Genomic DNA, 21,860 nt, shown 5'->3' on the forward strand with positions numbered 1-21,860 from the left:
CTTAATATTTACATAATATAAATTCTTATTTGTTTTATCACAGTGGGTTCTGCCACTGTAATAATACTGTGATCCTGTGTTTTTACAAAGAAATTCTCTTGCTGTATGGAAAGGAGCCATAAGCCATCACCACAAATCTAAAATCCTGCAGAAACTACAGCCCAGGGTGAAAAGTCTCCTTAAAATACTTACTGAGTGCAAGTAAGAAAGCAAAGACAACTGGACTGCATGGAGAAAGTCACCTTTACAAAAAGCATATGATCACTATGTAAAAAAAAATGTATTGCTATTTAAACATGTCGATAAGATTCATGACGTGTCACTGTAAATCTGCTCCCCTGTATTATGCTGCTATAGATAGATAGATATACTTTATTGATCCCAGGCTGGGAAATTGCAGCCTGCATCTCTTTGCATGCAAATATCAATAAAAAGAAAGTTACAACAAAGCAAACGTTGCTTTAGCCTGAATAACTTTGTGTTGCTTGTAGTTTTACAAAAGTGAAATTACTGTCCCTTCTTTTCTGACAGAAAAGGACCAAAAACAAAACATAAAAATTAAAATCCAACACCTGTTAAAACTATAAACATGAATTCCCAGCAGTCTGAACAAAACGCCATTTCAGAATTTACTGACAACAATACAGGAAGTGAAACACAAGCAGCACACACACGTAGAAAAATATAACACGTTGAAATGAAACAGAACTGCTGTAGAAAAATCATTTCTCCTTTTACTTCCTGTTTATCGTGCCAGGGAATCAGAGATGAGATGTAAACAGTCAGCTGGCAGGTTTCCATGGCTACGAACTCTCGGGGATTTTTTGACATGTCGACGCTGCAGAAGAAGAATCTGCAGCTCAGAGTTTCATTTGGGTCAAATGTCAAACTTGTCTTCACAAATACAGTGTCCGTTCTCTTCGTAGTCCTCTCGAGTCACCACGATCTCGTCGTAGTCCGGACTGTGGGCCAGCAGCTTCCCGCCCTCCCAGGAATAACAGATCGGACTGCACGACAAGACAGTAAAAACCATTAATGACGAGGGTATGCTCAGCTGGAAGGTTTGCTTCACTGACGCTGTGATACACAATGAGGCTGAGCTACTCGTGTAACTGCTGTGTCAGCGACTTCTGTTTTGCGGTGCTCATGTTGTTTCACTCAGTGTGATGGAGAGCGGCGGTCACAGGGAGCAGGAGGTCTACGGTGGACGTGTCCTTCGCTATTTTGGGGTAAATGTGTATTTTATCATCGGTGAAGTACTGTGGCAACACCACAAACATTGTTAAGGATCAGAGCAGAGATATCTTGTGTTATGCTAGCGGCGGCTAACAAAACCTGCAGCAGAGATGTTGGTCAGCTCACTTCCTTCTAACTCCACACCAATGGATTGTGACATCATGTGAGGACAATCATGTGACCTCACAGAGCGCCCTCTGCAGGCACTAAAGGCCTCGCAAATTTAAAGGTAAAAAAAGTATTTTTTTTAATATAAAAAGTTTCTTAAATGTGAATACTGTCTAGTTTCTTTACTTCTCTATGCCATTAAACTGAATGCCTTTGGGCTGAGGACAAAATTGGACATTTGAGGACGTCACTTTGGGTTTTGGGTAACGCTGATCAACATTTTTCGCAATTTTCTGATATTTTGTAGATGAAACAACAAACTATCAACAGATTATTGTAATGAAACTACAAATGACTGTTAGAATTGTAGACTGTGGAAACATGGCCCCGACATCGCGACAGAAAATGAAATGCACCGTTAACTTCAATAAAACAACAGATTTCTCTGACTTTGAACAATCGTTTGGAAAAGTGTGAGCCATTAGGTCCAGTCGTTCACTCACTTTGCAGGGTGCAGGACCGACACGGGGAGGTGGGCGGGGGCGAGAGCTCGCAGCTCGGCCTCCAGCCGCTCTCTGAAGCCCGGAAACAAAGTGTTTCCTCCAGTCAGGACGATGTTCTGGTAGAAGTGTGGCTGCATTTCTGATGGCAGAAAACACCGTTAGCAGCTTCTCACACACAGACAAATGAGTGTGATGATCACTGCACACCACATGCGCAACACTAAGAGCTTTATTTGTTGTTTCAGAGTTTACTGTTGAGTAAGGTAGAAGGCATGAAAGGAACAGGCATGAATCACAGATTATTAATTAGTCACGTTGAAATAATACCACACAGAGTGAAAGCATGCGCACGTGGTCTGACCTTCTGGGAGGGACTGGATGGAGTCCACGATGGCCTCGGGGATGCCCATCTCCTGGATGCCGATGTCTGCCGGGTGGAAGAGCATCTCAGGAACGGCAAAGCGCTCGTTGGCCAACCTCAAGATCTGCTCTCCTGTCTTGTACTTTCCACTGAAGACCATCTCCTCTCGCGGCTGGTGGACAAAAGACCGAAGATGAGGAAAAGCGAGGACAGCAGCCATGTTTGCTAAATCAGGCGTCAGACTGGGATGGTTGTGGCGAATGTTGGAAAGTGTTTTCTCACCTTGCAAAAGCCTTTTTTGATGGAGCTAAAATCTGGAAGAACATAATCCCTCATCACAGTGTTTTCTTCCCCCTTCATTCTGACAACAGACCACAAAGAACAGCTGTCATCCATTTCATAAGGGACTTCCTGTTGTAACACTAGTTTGACTGCGCTTTTAGCAGCAGAGGCTGGCCTGGTCTGAGCTTCAGAGCTGCTGGATTTTGCTACCTTTGGACAGAGCCAGGCTACCGGTTTCCTTTAGTTTCCCATCTTTATGCTAAGCTAAGCAAACTGGCTGCCAGCTGTAGCTTCATAGTTACTGTACAGACACAAGAGTGGAATCAACCAGAGACTCAGAGAGAAACAGAAGAAGAAGAGACTACGTGTTCCTTTAAAGGTACAGTTCAGCCCAAAATCAAAACTACTCAGCTGAACTGTGACTGTGGCTATCGTAGTTAGCTTAGTTAGTTAGCCTCTTGTCCACGAGTGGGCGCACGCTTCCTTCTGTGTGAAAAAAAGTCATTCTTCCTGTTCTGAATCTGTTAAATGAAATGTGCTGTTTGACATGGCATAAGCGGGCTTACTGTGCGATCTCCATGTCCTCATAGAACTGCTGGGAGACGTAACAGACGTCTTCTTTCACTTGATTGATTACATGAGTTTCATCCATGACGTGTAACTGCCTGGAACAAAGAGCGTTTGGTTTAATTTGTGACTAGAGCCACTCTTCAACCAACAGAGACCCGACGAGTCAAACCAAGCAACCGGAAAACAGAGTAATGATGACGTTACCGATATGAGATGATCTCCTTCAGGTGATTGGTCAGCAGCTTCCCTCCCACGTTGATCCTGGTGGGCATAACAAACCAGCAGGTAATTAGCGGCTGTTATTATTACTGTTCACACCGTTTCAGGTTAATAATGATGTTGTGGCCCTCTGACCTGCGGATGCCCTCCTTCATTTTCCTGCTGCGGCAGTAGGGGGCGATGTGGGTGAAGGAGAATCCGCTGTCGACCACCAAGCAGCAGAGCTCTGATGGTTTCGTGTGGAAGTAGTGATGAGCGCCGAGGGAGCCGGCTGGAGAACACAGATTAAACACATAACTGACACCTGGGCTGTCACGGAAATCACCAAAAAGCAAAAACCATTGAGCTCGTGCACATCAATTAGTGGATAAGATCCGATCGATAGGTCAGTAACGTCATTATGGTGACACACCGTTTATTCTGAGAGCCGACTGGAACTGGTACTCCTCAAACAGGATCTCATTCATCGACTCCTGGATGGAGGAAAAGTTGAAGTACGGCTCGGTGATGATGATGCTGGTGTCGGCAAACTCCACCTGGACTCAGAGCACACAGACCCCAGCAGAGGACAAGGAGGTGATGACTGGATTAGTAGAACATGTGATTAAGATGTCTCCAGAAAGACGAACCAAAAAGGTCTGGTGAAGAAAAATGAAGCAAACTATAAACCTTGAACATCTCCTTTCCAAACAGATGGTCCCACACTTTCCTCTGGACGTCCCAGTTGACCAGATAACCCTGAAGAGACAGAACAGAGAGCAAATGAGAGGAACATGTCCCATATGAGAGAGGAACATGTCCCATATGAGGCTGCAGCCTCTGCATGTGGTCGGACTCTCACCTTCTGGAAGGGGAGGATGTAAAAGAGACCCGAAGGATCTTTGATCTCATCGAGCTGATTGGCTGTGAAAGTTTTTAATCTGGACGTTTTGGAGCGAAACTGACAGTTTGGGATGACGCTGAGGCAGAGAGACAAAAGGAAGGTCAAACCGAGAACACTTTAGTCATGACCGCCATGTTTAAATACAAAACAGAGCTCAAGTCTCAGTCGGGAATATCAAGTATTGACTTGGCAATCAGTGAACACTTTAGCTGGACTGGCAATTCACTATCAGCAGTAACGTTAAAGTTAGCTGTGATGCTAACACGTCCGAACTTACCTGACTTTCTCCTGACTGTATCCTATCTTCGCCGTATATGCTCCGTTGTCCAAAACTAGAGTGGCCATTTTACAGTCTGGCTACATAAAATCAACAAGTCAAATTTATTCCACGATTTGTGAAACAGAACACATTACAACAATGTAATGTTCCGCCATTAAGACCTCATTCACTTGTCCGGCCAATCAGCTTCTTTCCATTTTGTTTCCGGCAGACATGACGCTCTGAGACAGCCAATTAGAGCTTCTGTTCCTATCCTTTATGATTATTGGCGGTGTGTGTAGCCAATCACATGCAAGGTTTAGAGTCCCTCTAAAAAATGTTCGGATGGAAACATGTCTGCTTTAATTCATTTCGTCCACAAATATACTTGTAATATCATAAACATTAAATATTTATCTGCACAAATATCTTTATTTTTATTCATTTTATTTTATTATATAATATTAAATGCAATATTCCATTCAGATTTAGTCAATAATTCAAAGACAAATGGACTTAAATGAAGAACAGGCTCATTAAAACAAAAACAGAACACCTTTAATCAGACGGGAAATTTCATATAAACTCAACACATTCACATTAATATTTTATTTATTTGAACTTGAAGCCATCTAAAAGAATTTTTAAAAAGATCCCTTTATATCTATTAAAATAATTATCATACTGATATCCCCCCCGCACACTGCAGCCCTAACAGCTGCACTCATATGTCCCGTAAAAAACCTTTTCAGTTTGTCAAGTTTTGCAATCATACATCGTATTACGAGCGCACATAAAATAAAATAAACCTTTATCGGTCCCCAGAGGATAAATTCAGGTGTTACAACAGCACAAAGACAAGAATCAGACAGAAAACAAACAAAAGAATAAACAATAATTAGAAGTATATAAAGCACGTATATAGAAAAGCAGTATACATACATATGCAGTACCCACGACCAGCGCTGTGCTTAAACATAAACAGTTAAGTACGGTCTGAAGTAACATAGTGGTGGTATCAGCAGCAGCAAAGTCAGCCAAGTATGACACATGATGAGAAATGAGAAACATGATGGATAGTTAACATGAATCCAGACGCTTTTCTCTCAACAGCTGCACAAAAACTTCACTTTTAAACATGACGTCATGTTCCTTCTCAACGCAACAGTGAAAAGGCTGCACCCGTACGACAAATCAAACCACCACACACACCGTATCCCAGAATCCACTGCAGGCTGGTGCATTCAGCTGGTGACTGTGAACCCACAGAGTCAGTAAATATCACGCCTGTGTTGCATTTAGTTACGTCAGGAACAACGAAAACATCGCTGCAGGATGTGATGGACATGAAACCCAGTTTGTTCAGTCAGGCACTTAATGACACAACAGACGATTAACTGGTTTAAAGTTAAACACATTCTTACTGTTTTGATCTGATCATGAAACGACACATTCTGCTTTTTACAACCTCAGCACTTTCCGAGGCAGAAGTACTTCTTGTGCCGAAGTAAAAGTAGCAGTACCACAGGGCAGAAATACTCTGTTGCACTCAAAATATACTTAAAGCACTAAAAAGTAAAAGTGCTCATTTTGCTGAGTGGCCCAATGCAGAATAATCTAAATCATTTGTAATCACTGATGTATTAATGTTCATCACTTCATCGGCTTTATATTCTGCTGAGAAGCTCATGAATTTCCTCTGAGAATCAAATATTTTGATTGATATCACCACAAACATCAGAATTTATTTGTTGATCATATATTTTTTTTCCTTTTATTGATCTCAACCTACAAAGTAACAAAAGTTGTCAAATGTAGTGGAGTAAAAAGTGCAGCATTTGCTCTGATGGAAGAATAAAGCAATAAAGAAAATTTCAAGGTATGAATGTAATGTTTTCTATTCTATTTCACATTAGTGTGTATTGATGTATATTATTGCAATGAATGATCACCGTGTATTTTGTTACGTGTTGTGTGTCAGGTGTGAACGTCCCTGTTTATCAGACTGCTAAACGTGAAAGGTTTCAGTGAAATGGAAGTGAAGGGAAGTTATTTTATCACCATTTATATTTGCTATATTATAGTTACTTTGATTAGACTGTTGTTTATTTCTACATGTTCTGATGATAAAAACATATCAAACATTTGAAATGAAAAACTAAAATCAGATTTTATTTATTTAAATTTTTTTTTGCAGAGTTTTTACTTTTGGGTGAACTGTCCCTTTAAGGGCAGTTTTTACTGTCAGGCCTGTTTTCTCCTGCATCACATTTCAATGCTTTAATCTCCATGTGACTAATAAAACTTGAACAGCTGCTGAAAACTGAGCTTTTGTCCTGAAGCCCCTGGACCCTGGACCACATCCACTTACTGGACTTAACAAGTAGACAAGAGCAAGAACAGCGGAATGCACCTTTAGTTTTGGTGTCTACGACACTTTCCTTCAAAGAATCTGGCTGCCAAATTATTCTGTTTCTCTGTGTGCAGCTGAATGGAGTCTTCTTTCACATCTGCAGTCCTGACTGGTGCAACCCGACCGCCAGACCGAAAAATAAGTTTAAAATCAAGAAAAATCAAAGTATTCTAAAAAGGTTCTCAGGTCTTTTTGTACTTTCTGCCACAATAGCAGAAATGTAAAGTGAATGAGTGTTGAGCTTGAGGAACGTTCATCTGCATTAACCGGCTCATCCAGCCCAGCAGGGTCTGAACACAGATGGGTTCACATACTGGGCCTTGCCTTCTTATATGAGAAGCCTGAGCCGTTCCCATCCTACAGACACGCTGTGTTTCTCCTGCTCTGCGTTCCTGCAGCTGGTTCTGAAGGGTTCCTTCAGTACAGGTATTTGGGGAGGCACCCTTGTAGTTCGATGAGCTCCGGCCAGTTCTCGTATTTATTCTTTGCGTTGTCGTTCTTCAGGTACTGGAACAAACAGACAGGAACAGTTCTGATCTTGATTCAGCCCAAACAACAGATCCCCTCTGCAGGACATGTGACTCTTTAGGGCCACTTAGCTTAGCTTAGCTTAGCTTAACGTAAAAACTTGAAGTTGGGAAAGCGTTGGCCTGGCTCAGTCCATCCATTTGCAGGACTGCGAGGGCTGATACCGATGATGAACATGTCACATTTGTTTTAATGAAACAAAGTGTATAAAGAACAGTTTGCTGTTTTACGTGATTACATGCCAGGCTAGCTGTTGTCCTTGTTACCCGCCAGGCAAGACATCAGGAGTAAACTTACATTTACAAATATCATCAAAATAAACCCATTAAGTCAGCTCTTTAAAAAAACGAAGCATTTATTCAGTTTTAGAGTTTTCAGTCATCAGCAACAGCAGACTGGAGTGACTGTGTTGGATTAGGAGGCTTTGTGATAAACTGCCTCAAGCTTTTTAAGTGTGGTATGAGCTGAACTGTTCTTCCGTAGCTGAAGACAACAACAATCGGGTTTCTGGCAGCTGATGTGAAAGGGGAACGACAGAGAACATGCTGACACAGTGAGAGAAGCACAAAGTCAGTCCTGATTCCTCAACACTTTTAAAGGTTGAGCAGGTACTCAGCTGAAACGAGTACTCGGTGCAGAGTCCGGATTTCTGCTATAGCCTTCTGATAATCTGATCAACCAGATCAATTTCTGTCTTAAATCAACAACTTTTCCTGCAGATTTCCTCCCCAGCAGCGTGAACGATGAACCCAGCAGGAGGGTTAAAGCCGTTCAGGTAAGTAAATACGAAGTGTCCACGAGCTCGTTACCTTCTCAAAGTTGCTCTTCACTGTTGCTCCTTTCCCACCAACAAACACCCAGTTGTCTCTGAAGCTCAGTGAATGGACCACGGTGCTGCCCAGGTCGGCAATCAGCTTTCTCGCCTCTTCGTTCAACCTGTTCAAACAACAATCCCTCAGCACAAGAGCACAAGCTTTTGTACTCTGAGTTCAGTGTTTTAATGTCAATTCTGATGTGTTTAGATTAACATTACTGCATATTTTACTGCTATGGGTGTTTAAGGTTGAGCTCCGTTTTTAGCTTTTTAGCTAAAGACGTGCATATCCTCCACTGTTATCTCCCTGAGATGATTCAGAACTCAATAAAATCTGTCTTTGGGTCAGAACATCAGCCTCATGATCAAACTTCTGTGGATGCAAAGGAAGACTTTTACTTTGAAGAGGGTTCGTCATAGGAAGCCATCAGCACAATGGAACCTTCCTGAATGCTCTTCAGAAAGTCAATGAGAGGGGTCACATCTGCAACAAAAACATGGCATCACGTCTCTTATGATGAGCTCAGATCTTCTGTCCACACAGGACCGTAGAGCGCCAACGCATACGTACCACCGCTGTACATGTCAAAGTGATCGGTCTTCATGACTTCCCCTGATTTACCTGTTAAGTACAGAGATGAGGGTTTGTAACCTGACCGCTAACAGAGATGCCGCGCAGGTTTATCGGTTCAAGACTCACCATTCACTATGACGATATTGATCCCAACTCCAGCGTTGTTCAGTGCTGTCCCAAGAACCCTGAGAAAAGTTTCATCTACTGTAAATGAGACTGAATGAGCAGGCAAACTCAACGATGCTGCAGGATCAGAGCCAAGAGGAGTTGGGACCAAGTCACAGGTGAGTCAGAGTTTGCTAAAGAGCAAGATATGCTGAGAGCCCCCCAAAAGTGAAGCCAAAGCATCCGCACTGGTGGAATTCTGCGCACATTCACAACATTTAAAATCTAAAAGCTAAAACATTAGCTCACAAGACAGGACCAGAACTTCCGAAGCAGAGATAAAAGCAGGGAAGTGAGCGGGAAGCGTTCGAGGACAGGATGAAGTTCAGGACGAAATGCGTACAGCTTGTTCTGGAGGCAGATCTTTGGAGCCACCACGTTAGCGGCTCCACTCCGGATGAAGAAGCTGAACTGATCGTCTGGACAGTCTCGGTTCATAACACACGGTCCAGCTGAGGAGGACAAGCGCAACGTGAATTAACCCCACATCAGGTCAACTTCAGTCTTTTGTCCTGGTCAGGTTTTATCACTAACCTAAGAGTTTAGACAGCAACTTGGGGGTCTGCTTGAACTCCGAGTCAAAGTCTTCAGATGAAGCAGGATGCCAATCAGCTGGAAAAACACAGATGAAACATCCACACGGTCACAACCTGAGCTGAGCAGCACATTAAATAATAAAATCCACTTTTAAAGCCCCCGCGTGGAGGACTTGAACACTTTAATGTTCTGAAGGATCCTCCTCCTGAACCCAAACAAAACTCACAGCATCACAGAGACAAACGGCTGAGTACCTGTGAAGGAGTGGCTGTATTTCTGTAGGACCAATACAATTAAGACAACCAGCGGCACCAGCAGCCAAACCCCTGTGGGAGACAGAAGACAAATCAAAGGACAAAGTGCATTTCAGCTGTTGGGCTGTCAAACCAGTTGATTCACTGAAATGAGTGAGTCCAGTGAAAGGTGGATATTCAGGGTTTCTGAATATCCAGTTGTTCTGAGATCAAAGTCGAGTCAGAGAAGTTAAATAAAAACATATTTTTGTTTTTTGATATTTGATGATTTGAACTGACGGTCCTGCAGCCCTCACTAAACACTTGTGAAACACCTGCAGAGGAGCAGCCCTTAATGAGTCTCATTAGAGAGCTTCATTAGAGCTGCTTCACCTGACTTTTTTCTATTTCATTTGGTTTCACTCTCTCTAACGTCCTCCCATGTGCGTCTTGTGTCCTGTCATATCTCGTCTTAACGGCTGAAAGCTGTGGCTGCGGCGGTTAAATCACACTGAGGCGTGACTTCAGCTCAGACTGTTGGGTTCAGACAGCTTTTCATGACGGCTTGATGCTCTGCTTGTTTCTTTAACCCTTTTCGTGTTTATCTTCATCTTTTAATTGCAGTCTTGTGTGTTTTATGTTTGTCTTTGTGTTTATTATCTCGTTCTGTACACAGGACGTGTGCGCCGCTCACTGGACCACCCTGTACAAACAAAGGTCCAGTCAAGACTCCAGTGTGGAGGATTTAGCACCATCTAATGGTGAGGCTGCAGAATGCAACCAACTGAACATCATCCACGAAAATATGAGAGGCTGTTCAGGTGGTGCTGCTGCGGACCCGGCCAGAGGACCCGCTCCCTCTGGACCCCGCCAGAGGACCCGCTCCCTCTGGACCCCGCCAGAGGACCCGCTCCTTCTGGACCCGGCCAGAGGACCCGCTCCCTCTGGACCCCGCCAGAGGACCCGCTCCCTCTGGACCCCGCCAGAGGACCCGCTCCCTCTGGACCCCGCCAGAGGACCCGCTCCTTCTGGATATATCAGACTCACTCACTCTGAGACAACTAAACAGCCGTGAGTTTCAGGTGGTTTTACACCAATAAAAGCATAGTGACATTATTCTAATATTCAGTCTGATAATTGTGACGTGCGTCAGACTGCTGGTCAGACTGGTTCTCACAAGCAAATCAAATCAAAACTTTATCTTTAACGTCGAAAACTCAGCAGTTGAAGCCAAAGTATAAACGAGTGACAACAATAAAAAATCCTTTTCAGTTTCTACTGAACCATTTTTTCCAATAACACTTTAAAGTAGTGCATGTTGTAAGGCCTGAATGAAACCACTCCTTAAGCAAAGTCCCCGTGAGATCCAGGTATGTCAACAATCGATCAGGAAGTAACCTGTCATAAAGCGCGCGCGCACCGGCTTTTAGACTAAATGATTACTTACATCTTCTGAAGTTTTGTCGTCTTGCCATTTTAGTTGTTCCTGTTAAAAAAAAAAATCATGTCATTATGTCGGACGGTGAAGAGTATTCACTGAAGTCCTGAAAACACCTGCGCAGGTATATTCAAAACGAGCGGGACGTTAGCTCTGCAGCAGACACGCTTACTGTCTGCAGGTGTAAATACTCTCAAATAAAACGGGATTAAATCGACGGTCGCACTGACCTAATCTGACTGTGAGCATGTCTGTCCTCCGCCTGCGCTCCCTCCGAGCCTCGGGACGCGTCCACGTCCCGCGGCACAAACAGGTTCATCCTGTTCCGCCTTCCTGAGCTCCAGAACCTGGTGACAGCCAATCAGCGGCCCCCTGCGCGCCAGGATCCACCTGACTCGAGCGGTGATGGTTTTACAAGCAGCACGAAGGTGCGTCCACACACAGGAAGCTTTCAGCGTGCGCAGCAGCAGGAGCTCACGGGCTGTTTGCTCGTGTCTGCTGACGCTTTGCATCACAGAGCAGAGGTGTCTTAAAGGGACAGTTCACCCCAAAATCTAAAACATATATAAGTTAAATGTTTCCCTGTCGCGCCAGGAAGACAATCCACTGTGGTGGTCAACCATCGAAAAGCTTTCGAAACTCAGTTCAATGTTTAACCGAAGTTCTCTTTTAGCCACCAACAAACTGGCTTCCTGTCTGAGGCTGCTTGTGTCGCAGCTCCTTTAAATAACCGAACCTGCACGAACGCGAGGAAAGCTACGACGATCAGTCGACTAATCGATCCACGGTGAATCAGAAACTATTTTGATAATCGTTTGCTTTTGTCAAACAGTAACAACAAACGCGACACCAGTGAGCCGAATGCTGGCGACTAAGAGACTGAAAGACAGAAACCAGTTGAAACCTGATCGTTTCAGCTCAGCGTACAGCAAACGGACGATTTCTGCCACAAACCTGCCAGTCAGAACAGAGAAAACAAAAGGCTTTTCTGACTGACGACGCGCTACAGAAATGTGGCATCATGGGAGATTTTGTCTTCACTGTGGGCTCTGAGCAGACGTCCACCTCGGCGCCCACGTGTCCACAGCTGAGGACGACCCGCAGTCCGACAGCTGAGTCCTGCTGCTGACTTTTGGTTTGTACGACGACATAAAATGAAGCAACATCAGGACGGACGAATTCATCTGAAACCTTTTAATCTCGTTTCATGTCGTACAAACCGAGCAGCGAGAGAAGCTTTTGTCTCTGTGAGATGTGTGACGAGGAAACACCTTCCCGTCCAGACGTTCAGGAGGAACAAACTGGGGCTCCACAGCAGCTCTGCCTGCCATCACGACTTTCCAATAAAAAAACAATACAAACAATGACTTTGTAAATAAATACAAAAATGGGACACGTCTTTGGGTTCTGCGTGAAACACTTGAGTCCACGTTCAGAGTTTACATGTTTGTGTCCAGCTCATTAAACCTCCTCCTGGTCTCCATGTGACTGGGGTCCACCTGCAGGGTCAAGAGGAACAGGAAGAGCTGCACAACTATGACCACAAGCAAAAGGTGAGTTACTTTTTCGAAGGTACAATAATTCATCAAGATTTTTCATCTTGTGTGAACATGTTAAACTGAGAGAAAACAGAAACCGAGTGAAACTGAAACTGGTCTGACTGGAACCAGATCTGATGCTGCACTACATGCTGTGCACAAAGTGGAAACCGGAAGTAGGAAATGGAGCTACGAGATCCGTGCAGGCAGTCGATCGCCTCTGCCCAGCGATTCGTGTGTCGGGGAGTCCTTACAGGTGTGCTGTCTCAGGTAAGCCGAGTCTTTAGTGGGCGTCCACGTTGAGACAGTGATACCGAGAAACGTCAGGACGCCTCGTCACGTCTCATCGCTGTGTGTGTGTGTTCAGAGCTGTAGGACGCTGTGAGGTCAGCTGTTGGAGAACAAAGGCCACGTGTGATTGGTTGAATACTGATGTGTTGTTTTTCGCCTCCACCTTCAGCATCATGTCTGCTAACTGACTGCCTGCGTGTTTTCAGAGGAAGTGAGGAAAGGAAATGATTGGCTCAGGGTCCCACAGACCGAGATCTTAGTGTCAAAGTTTAGAAGAACTAGTGATGGAGTTTGTGGTCACTTCACAGATTCAGATTATTCAGAGCGGATTGGCTGTTACTCATGACGGTAACCAATCAGAATGTTTGTACAGTCTCTGCGTTTGTTCCACAGAATAATCGGACAACATGACAACATCTCAGGGCTCAACAATGAGGGTGAGAATTAAGGACGCACATGCTCAGTACAGACCAGCCACTCGTGAGAAAATGGCGGCAGGTAAAGACGTGAATGAGCTGAAGCACAAGCGAATGTTACAGTTACCCTGGAAACAGCAGTTTGGTTGTGTTGCGTTAGAGGACGTGGGAGAAACGCCAGCTGAGCAACTCACATGAGATTAAACATGACAATCAACGTCAGTCGTTGTTGTTGTTATTTGATAATAAATAAAAGAGTTTGTACAGGAGCAAGTGGAAACTGACTGTGGGCGAGTAGACCCACTGGTCCGACTGGCCTGATGTCGGTCAGTCGGTATCTTAAAAATCCAAATCAGGCGTGGCAGGAAAGATCACGGTTGAGATGATTATGTTATTAATTGCGCGGCCCTCCTCCGCCCCCTGGTGGTGCACGTCTGCAGGACTTCGCTCAGCCGGGTCCACTCGACCGACAGCCCACGGGTCTACATCCAAACGAGGCTCGCCACCGCGTCGCAGGCTCCCCTCTGCGGTCTCCCCTCTGCGGTCTCCAGACCTGCTCCACAGACCAGCATGTCTCTACACTGACGTCTACATGAGGGCGTTGAGGTGTCCAGAGTGTCCAACAGAGTTCAGCATTAAGGCTCTCTGGTCCAGCACCTCCCTCTCTCGGCTCAGCGTCGCTCTCTCCTGCTCCACCATGGCTCTGTCCCGCTCCACCGCCGCCCTCTCCCTGTCCAGCCACAGCCTCTCCGCCTGCACCGCCGCCCTTTCTCTCTCCACGGACGCCCTGTCTCTCTCCACCATCTCCCTCTCTCGCTCCAGCGCCGCCCTCTCCCTCTCCACCATCTCCCACTCCCTCTCCAGTCCTCCCAGCGGACCGTCGCACGTCTCTGAGCTGCGCTGGTTCTGCTCGGCGCCGTCACCGAACGGCTCCGGCCTGTAGTCCGCCGAGGCCGAGGGGGGAGGGGGCGGGGCAGGGCGGGGCCGGTGTCTGGGGGCGGGGTCAAGTTGCTGCTCGTCGTCCTGAGTGACAGGAGTGAGGAGGGGCGCGCTGCTCGCCAGGCGGCCTTCCATGGCCTCGTTCATCAGGTGAAACCACGGCCAGGAGGAGGAGCCGTCTGCTACGCTCTCCATCCCAACAGGAGGATACTTCAGGTCCTGAGGAGGAGATAAAAACAGAGAATCACAGTCGGGTTACTGACCAAATCACCGCTGATGTCCAACACTCAACACACTCCACTGTGAGTAAGCCGCAGTGTGTATCTTTTCAAAGGCTGGTTGGAGATGTGTAACCGTGGTAACCCATGCCAATGATGAACCCTTTAAAAAACTTATAATACACCTGACAATGTGAGACCTCACACTTTGACTGTGGTGCAAATCAGCCAACGCGGTGTGAGACATTCAAAGTTTCATGCGTCCACTCAGCTGCTGCCCGCCGCAGCAGGATGCTGATGGGAAACCTGATCTCTAACCAGAAAAGTGTCTCCTCTGTCTTCTCTGCTGACAGTGTGGTTGACAAACTGTGCAGCCACAACAAACCCTTCAAACATCAGTGCAGACAGACGTCCTCTCCGACGTCCGACTGTACACAATCAAACTTTGGTGGCAGAAGAGTCCAAGCGTTCTTATTCCTTGTGATTTGAAAGATTTACTTCATCAGTAGGAACAATTAGTTTGGAGCCGAGAGCTGCGGACAGGAAGTCGGACGGTACGGAGGGACAGACCGACACGCTGCTGATCCTTTAGCAGACTGGACGTACCTTGTATCTCCTCTTCAGATTGTCCCATTTCTTTGCCATCTGGTAGGTGGAGACTTTCCCCTGCAGCCCAAGCTCCTTCAGGATGGCCCTGAGCGACAGTGGGGACAGACACCATGAACGCCGAGTCGGATTCACGCCTGAGACACGCATCTACAGGAACATATGACATTTATCTGTCCATATGAAATCATTTCTTACTTCCAGGCAGCTTTGGCGGCGTTTCTCCTCCCAGTGAACAACGTCTCGTTAGCGGCTCGAAGTTTAATCATCCTCCTGGTGTCCTGGTCTGTCACTGCGATACACATGCAGACAGACAGGGAGACAGACAGACAGACAGTCAGATTTACAGCTGCAGGATGCAGGCTCCATGCTGCTCCTAAATGAACTGTTTCTTATATTTATGTTGTGGTGAAGCCAAACACACACTGAAGGCATCCTGACGTCTTGTTGGTTGTTCTTACACTTTCATCGCATTGATATTATAATCACATTCCCTCCACACCCAACAATTATTTTAATTATTGTATAATTTGAAAATAATATATTTTGGAGATCATCTTTTTCTATAGAAAACTGTGAGGTTCCCGGCGTCCGAGGTACCATCTTCAAATGTCACAGGAAACAGAAAACAAAACACAAGAAGTTCAGTGGTTTTGCCTGGAAAGTAATCAGTGAACAAACAGTGATGGAGAAAGAGTGAAACCTGACAAGATGTCCATCATCAAACACACAGAGACTCTCTGACACACAGGGAGGCCGTGTAGGCTGCTGCAGCTGGTGTGTTACAGTCGCCACCCAGTGGTGAGGATTAGGCACTGCAGGATTGCGCTCAGCATCAACATTCACATTGTTTTAAATTTATTTCTAATGTCGAGGAGTCAGCAGACAGAACATTAAGTTAGAACAGGTTGACTGATGTCCGTTATCAGGAATTAATGGACAGGACAAAAAGACAAAACAAAGATCTTTTACACATTAATATTTATAATTTTTTACACGCTTACCTGAAATTTTGTACAAACTTCATTTTATTTAGTTTTCATTTTTTATTTTGTAATAATTTCATAAAAATGACTGAATGATGAGAAAATGTGCTTGCCTGTACGGAGATATGAAACACAGCACCAAACATTTACGCAGTGACCGAATGATTTTCTGTTGACACAAACAGAGGCACGAAAACTCCACAAGAAGAACCTGTCTTACTTTTATATGAGAGGTCCGAGGGCGTCGAACACTCCTCTCCGCTGGCGTCGATGTAGGTGACGTTCCCATCAGCGTCTGCGTTGTCTCCGCCCACTATGCCCTCCAGCTCCGACACGCTGCTCCGCTCTGCCATCAAACAGTCTCTGTCAGCAGGTGGAGACGAGCCAAAGACGCCGTCTTCCTCGCTGCTCCAGACGGGTGTCACTCTGGGAGCTTTGCCCGCCAAGCGTCCCTCCAGGGCGTCGCTCATCAGCTGGAACCAAGGCCAGGAGGCCGGGTTAGTCTGGCCCTCCATCCCCCGAGGAGGAAACTTCAGGTCCTGCACACACAAACAAACTTAACATCGGAGAAGCTGGAAGCATCAAATCAACAATCGGCGACGTCCGAGTGGCTCAAAGTCCACGGTTTCTAACATCAGCCGGTGAAAGGTGCAGCACCGCACATTTTACACATCGAACAGCTCAATGCACCATTCACAGCCTTGAAGGTGAGACTGAGCACGCTCAGTGTGTCTATGTGAAACGTCGCTGTCGATGGGTGAAGTGCTAGAAATCAAATGAGTGTGCAGAATATGGACTAACGACGTGGTCCACACAAGCACACCTGGACCAGCAACAGTGTGTGAAATCCACACAGCGTAGCTTGAAGTGTCTGCGTGGTTGCGTGGATGACAATTCTGCCCTAAAGCTTCCTGGACAGGTCAAATCGTCACCTTGAACTTGGTCTTCAGGTTGTCCCACTTCTTGGCAACCTGGTCAGGTGTTATCTTCCCCGTCAGACCCATCTCCTTCACTATTCCCCTGTGGACCAAACACACAGCAGTTACAGCCACAGGACACGCCCACAGGCGTCATCAGTTCGGCTTCAGTCCAGGTCACCCCAGCGCTGTGACTTTACCTCCAGGCCGGCTTGGCGGTGTTCCTCCTGCCGGTGAACAGAGACTCGTTGGCAGCTCGTAACTCGATGAGCCGCCTGGTGTCTTCCTCTGTCACTGCGAAGTCAACAAAGACTCCGTTACAACTCAGAAACGTTTTCTGTGCTTTTCTTCTGATCAAGAGTCTGTTGGACAAAGGAGGCAATCTGAAGATGTCACTTTGAAAAACGGTCATCGCAGTCTCACAAGCATCAGAGTTTACACATTTAATCGCCTAAAAGATCTAAATGAAGACATTAAAATAACAGATAGACTGATCGATAGTGACAATAATTGTCAGCCGCAGCCCTGCAGTCAGAATGTCTGAAACCAACCAAAAACACAAGCATTCACATCAGCTCTGTGAAGTACATTTACTCCATTGCAGTACAATTCTGAGGTACTTGAGAAATGTATGTTCTTACATCTTCATGAGAAATTGCAGGACTTTGACTTGTGGTGAATACTTTTATATGAATTAGTTTCATGATTATGGGAAACGGAGAACAAAGCCCAAAATGAGTTTTCTGGCCTTTCTTACATTTGTAGGTGAACTCGGCCATGCGGTGCAGATCTCCCAGAGCCGTGGATCCGTTCTTCTCTTCGTTATCGACCAGCAGGTCCATCTCAGACTCTGTCAAGAACTCGGTCATCCCCCCTCGGCTCCGGCGGGCTCGTTTCTTGGGTGTTGGCGACAGCGGCTCGCAGTCCTCGTCTTCGTCTTCCACGATAGGCGTGAGGATGGGGGCCGCGCCGGCGAAACGTCCCTCCATGGCGTCGTTCATTCGGTAAAACCAAGGCCAGGAGCTCGGGTTTGTCTCCACGCCCCGAGCAGGAAACTTCAGCTCCTAGTGGAGACAGAAGACTTTGCAGATGGTCCACACTGTCCTCCTGAACCTCTGACCTTCCTGTGACGTTTGTTTGCATGAACCCTCTGAACTCGCTTTAACGTGATGAATGCAGTAATAATCAGATTTCATTAGCAGAGCTGCAACAATAACGAGAAAATTAACAGTAAGTTGAATATATTTTGCTTTTGGACTGCTGGTCAGACCAGCTCGGGTGGCGTCCAGCCCACCTCACCGAGCTCTCTGGTTGTTGGTGGTTTTCTACCTCTTCCGAAGACCACACGTTGTTTTTTACTCATACAGACAGCTCAGTTTAATAAAACGACTGGCTTTGAAGCAGCGAAATGCTTCTGTAAATCATTCAGTGCTCTGAGAGAAAACTGGTGAATCACTCACACATTCAGCTTACGACTGAATCTGTTGGTTTGTGGTTTCTGTGTCGCCTCCACAGAGACGTCTCACAGGTTGTCTGTGGAGTGAGAGGAGGTTGGACCTACCTTGTACCTCCTCTTCAGGTTGTCCCACTTCTTTGCTAACTGATCTGTGGTCAGCTTCCCCTGAAGACCCAACTCGTACAGGATGGCCCTGAGAGAAATGACACTCGGGTTGAGTCGCTGACAGACTGAAATGAAAGCCTCCTGAAGACATGCTGGACTGTCTTTGTACCTGCTGTTTCTGACAGCTAGCTGATCCTGCTGCTTGTGTATTTTGAACTGCGTTTACATCCATTTACTAGCTTGCAGCGTTTTTGTTGCATTTGCTACCAAAACGTAGACTCACTCATAAAAGGAGGAATAAAATAGAGCCTGTACACACTTAACAACTCTGATGGACAAAAAGCAGGAGTCTGAACAGCACGACTTCAGGTCTCACAGATCAACATGGCCGACAGGAAGCGAAATCACACAGAAGCCGTGAGAAAAGTCGCTCACCTCCAGGCCGGTTTGGCCGAATGTTTCCTGCCCGTGAAGAGCGCTTCGTTGGCAGCTCGGAGTTTGATCATTCTTTCTGTTTCCGGTTCAGTCACTGTGAATGAGAGGAAACGTTTTTAGTTAAGTCTGTTAGGTGTGGAGGAAAAGGAGAGAAGATGAGCAGAATGTGGCAGTGCTGGCTTTAAACAAGGCAGACAGAATGAGAGATTCGCAAGTTAAATCCACGACCTGTTGACTCAGAAACAGACTGTTAAACTAAAAAACTGTCCAGAGAAATGACAACGTGAAGGGAGGCGTTCAGGACTGCTGCTGTTCAGATGTGCTGAAAAGAAAACACTCAAGTACCTCAAATTTGTACTTAAGTACAGTACTTGAGTAAACGTACTCAGTTACCTCCCACCGCAGCAAATAACTGATCATCCCACCAAAACTGCAGCTGATTTGCTTACTTACTTACCTATTTTCAGGTAGCAGGAACAAACAGAATTCCACTGCACATTGTACCGTGTATGATTGTGTGTGTGACAAATAAACCTGTGTTGTATCTTGTTGTACGTAGTGACCGTGTAGCTGAACATGAAGGTGGATCTGCCTACTTTTATAGGAGCACTCGGTCATCCTCCTCCAGCCCATAGGGACTCCCTCAGCAGGAGGAGCTTCTGTGTGAACCGTCCCATCATCCTCTGCTGTTTCTGCTGCCACAGTGTCCTCCATCTCCGTTTTGATGAGGAACTCCAGGATGTCGGTGTTCTCCTGGTTCTGGTTCTGCTGGCTGCTGCAGCGGTGGCCAGCATGGCTGGCAGTCTCTGGGCTCAGCACCAGGTTGCTGTTGTAGAGGCGACCCTGCATGGCTTCATCCATGATGTGGAACCAGGGCCACGACTCCACAACACCCCCAATGCTGTCCTGGCCCTGGTAGGGCTGCTTCAGGTCCTGGAAAACACGAGACTCACGGAGTGCTGGGCGCTGTTCTTCACATGTGGCTGAACTGATCCACAATAACAAAAATAACCTGACTCAGTTCTTCAAACACAGTTAAGGGACTGACTTTAAGCCTGAATGAAGTTATACTGGCTAACTGTGTGCTCTTATTTTGAAATAAAGACAACAAGTAGGGCTTTCAAACCACTTCCTCCTGAAAACAAAGGGGCTTCTTCCATACGATGCTGGATAAACTCATTATTATTTTTTATCTCGACGTGATGTAAGAGTTTTGTGGACTCAGCTGTGCTTCATTTGGTAAATCACTTCACATTTGAAAGGCATCTAAATTTTGGGGAAATCTCTGACCAAAGAAGCACAGCACTGATGTGTAGTTCTGACAACTGACACATCAGGCGAGAGTCATCGTGGACAACGATCAGCACCTCCTCCATCACACAGCAGACAGACAGAGGAGCACCTTCTCCCACAGGCTGCTACAGGAAGTCTCTCCTGCCACACGCCATCACACTGTACAATAACAGCTAAACTCTGCTCATAACATACAGTCACTGCGTACTTTACATGTTTTACTCACTCGGTTCACCGCACCTCACATTCTACTTTATTTTGCACAACATTACACTGTTATTTGTTGTATATACACTTTTTTATATTGCTTTGTATGCTGCTATTTTTAGCATTTTGTATAGCTTATTGTGTGTAATGCTGCTGCTGCACTGTAATTTCCCAGCCTGGGATCAATAAAGTATATATTGATATATAAATATATAAAATCAGTAAAGTGTATCTATCTATCCATCTATCTATCAGGAGCCAGGTGATTATATTAACACCTGCACAGTGAGTGTGAAGAGGACAGAGCGGATCAGATTGTGAGTCATGCAGCAGAAACAGAAGAACTGAGCTGCTGCACATGGAAAAATGTTCCTGACAAGCAAAGCACGAGATGTTCGGTTCTCCATTCCAGCTCAGCCAGAGTACACGACTTTTTCCAATTCCTGTCATGGATTTTCTCAAAAACAATCATGTAAAACCAGGCTGTTCTTAATGTTTCATGCACTGACTTGTTGCTTGTATGTCACTAACACCTGCCAAACATCTGAAATGTTATCAGATGCACCGTTTCTCTGAGGTTTCACCATTTAACCTTAGACTTTTGCTTCTACGCTTCCAGCTCATTGCAGAGTTTGAAAGACACTGGCCCTGGCCTGTTATTCATGCTGTTAATACTGTGACCGTGAACACATCCCTGGGTGTCTTATCGAAACGCTGCTGGACGGGAAATCGGCTGCTGCTTCAGGTGAACATGTTTACCTGCGTGTCAAAGCCTCACTGCAGACACACATTACCTTGTATTTTGTCCTCAGGTTGTCCCATTTCTTGGCGATCTGGTCTGCTGTCAGCTTGCCTTCGAGGCCCAGGCCTTTCAGGATGGTGCTGAGGGAGACACGGGAGGTCAGCTGAGAGCCAGTCTCGCTAACAGAGCAGTTTCCAAAGCCAAAGCTTGGTTCATACCTCCACGCTATCTTGGCAGAGTTTCTTTTCCCTGTGAACAGAGCCTCATTGGACGCCCTGAACTCTATCAGCCGCTTCACATCCTCCTCAGTCACTGGAAGTGGAGGGGTCAAAGGTCAACAGCCACCAGCACCGGTGCGTTACCATAAACTACATATACAAAACATATCCTCATTACTTACTTTTATAGGAGTTTTCTGGGAACTGTGGCAGCGGATTCAGGACGGACTCCATTGTGATCACGGAAGAGGGGAGGGTCTGCACTAGTAGGGCAGTTAGGGAGGAAGGAAGGAGGGAAGGAAGGAAGCCAGGAGGGGATGAAGTGTTTTGGTATTCAGGCCTGATGCTAACTACATCTGCTAGCGCATCC

The 21,860-nt window shown here is 45.9% G+C and overlaps 3 protein-coding genes across 8 annotated transcripts; all 3 read right to left on the reverse strand.

Moving 5' to 3' along the window:
* Positions 1-356: 356 nt before the first annotated feature.
* Positions 357-4,659, reverse strand: actr6 (actin related protein 6). Its single transcript, XM_046393140.1, has 11 exons — positions 4,440-4,659; positions 4,121-4,238; positions 3,949-4,017; positions 3,692-3,815; positions 3,415-3,550; positions 3,265-3,321; positions 3,057-3,155; positions 2,491-2,569; positions 2,209-2,380; positions 1,848-1,986; positions 357-1,007 (listed from the first exon to the last, which is right to left on the reverse strand). Exons 1-11 carry the CDS (start codon positions 4,505-4,507, stop codon positions 878-880), a joined length of 1,191 nt encoding a protein of 396 aa, XP_046249096.1. The 5' UTR covers positions 4,508-4,659; the 3' UTR covers positions 357-877.
* Positions 4,660-5,215: 556 nt separating this feature from the next.
* LOC124061388 (protein FAM3C-like) lies at positions 5,216-12,189 on the reverse strand. 5 transcript variants are annotated; one of them, XM_046393146.1, is made up of 11 exons: positions 11,354-12,189; positions 11,133-11,171; positions 9,707-9,778; positions 9,450-9,527; positions 9,259-9,367; positions 8,877-8,935; positions 8,748-8,798; positions 8,576-8,660; positions 8,172-8,298; positions 7,810-7,907; positions 7,370-7,778 (listed from the first exon to the last, which is right to left on the reverse strand). In XM_046393146.1, exons 1-11 carry the CDS (start codon positions 11,370-11,372, stop codon positions 7,718-7,720), a joined length of 798 nt encoding a protein of 265 aa, XP_046249102.1. In that variant the 5' UTR covers positions 11,373-12,189; the 3' UTR covers positions 7,370-7,717. The 5 variants fall into 5 exon arrangements, with proteins under 5 accessions (XP_046249104.1, XP_046249103.1, XP_046249101.1 ...); XM_046393149.1 differs by having other exon boundaries at positions 7,371-7,778; positions 7,810-7,876; XM_046393148.1 differs by lacking the exons at positions 7,370-7,778; positions 7,810-7,907 and adding an exon at positions 5,216-7,341.
* A 113-nt stretch (positions 12,190-12,302) lies between these two features.
* On the reverse strand, positions 12,303-21,808 carry zgc:171459 (uncharacterized protein LOC562056 homolog). Of its 2 annotated transcripts, XM_046393127.1 has the most exons (13): positions 21,673-21,808; positions 21,491-21,584; positions 21,325-21,412; positions 19,627-19,963; positions 19,031-19,124; positions 18,596-18,683; positions 17,792-18,098; positions 17,235-17,328; positions 17,050-17,137; positions 16,338-16,656; positions 15,330-15,423; positions 15,132-15,219; positions 12,303-14,526 (listed from the first exon to the last, which is right to left on the reverse strand). In XM_046393127.1, exons 1-13 carry the CDS (start codon positions 21,722-21,724, stop codon positions 13,957-13,959), a joined length of 2,313 nt encoding a protein of 770 aa, XP_046249083.1. In that variant the 5' UTR covers positions 21,725-21,808; the 3' UTR covers positions 12,303-13,956. The 2 variants fall into 2 exon arrangements, with proteins under 2 accessions (XP_046249083.1, XP_046249084.1); XM_046393128.1 differs by lacking the exons at positions 21,491-21,584; positions 21,673-21,808 and having other exon boundaries at positions 19,627-20,018.
* Between the last annotated feature and the right edge of the window lie 52 nt (positions 21,809-21,860).

Source organism: Scatophagus argus, chromosome 7 (assembly GCF_020382885.2).
Source record: "Scatophagus argus isolate fScaArg1 chromosome 7, fScaArg1.pri, whole genome shotgun sequence".
NCBI classification, from domain to species: Eukaryota; Metazoa; Chordata; class Actinopteri; family Scatophagidae; genus Scatophagus; species Scatophagus argus.

Coding starts and splice junctions, on each gene's coding strand:
- zgc:171459 (XM_046393127.1), bottom strand. CDS start 21,724: ATGGAGTCCGTCCTGAATCCGCTGCCACAGTTCCCAGAAAACTCCTAT. Junction 19,125..19,626: donor GACCGAGTGCTCCTATAAAA/GTAGGCAGATCC, acceptor TCTCATTCACAG/TGACTGAACCGGAAACAGAA. Junction 15,424..16,337: donor CTCGGACCTCTCATATAAAA/GTAAGACAGGTT, acceptor TGTGTATCGCAG/TGACAGACCAGGACACCAGG.
- LOC124061388 (XM_046393145.1), bottom strand. Junction 8,799..8,876: donor CAATATCGTCATAGTGAATG/GTGAGTCTTGAA, acceptor TGTACTTAACAG/GTAAATCAGGGGAAGTCATG. Junction 7,908..8,171: donor TGAAGAGCAACTTTGAGAAG/GTAACGAGCTCG, acceptor TCACTGTGTCAG/CATGTTCTCTGTCGTTCCCC.
- actr6 (XM_046393140.1), bottom strand. CDS start 4,507: ATGGCCACTCTAGTTTTGGACAACGGAGCATATACGGCGAAGATAGGA. Junction 4,018..4,120: donor ACATCCTCCCCTTCCAGAAG/GTGAGAGTCCGA, acceptor CTGTCTCTTCAG/GGTTATCTGGTCAACTGGGA. Junction 1,987..2,208: donor CATCCAGTCCCTCCCAGAAG/GTCAGACCACGT, acceptor TTCTGCCATCAG/AAATGCAGCCACACTTCTAC.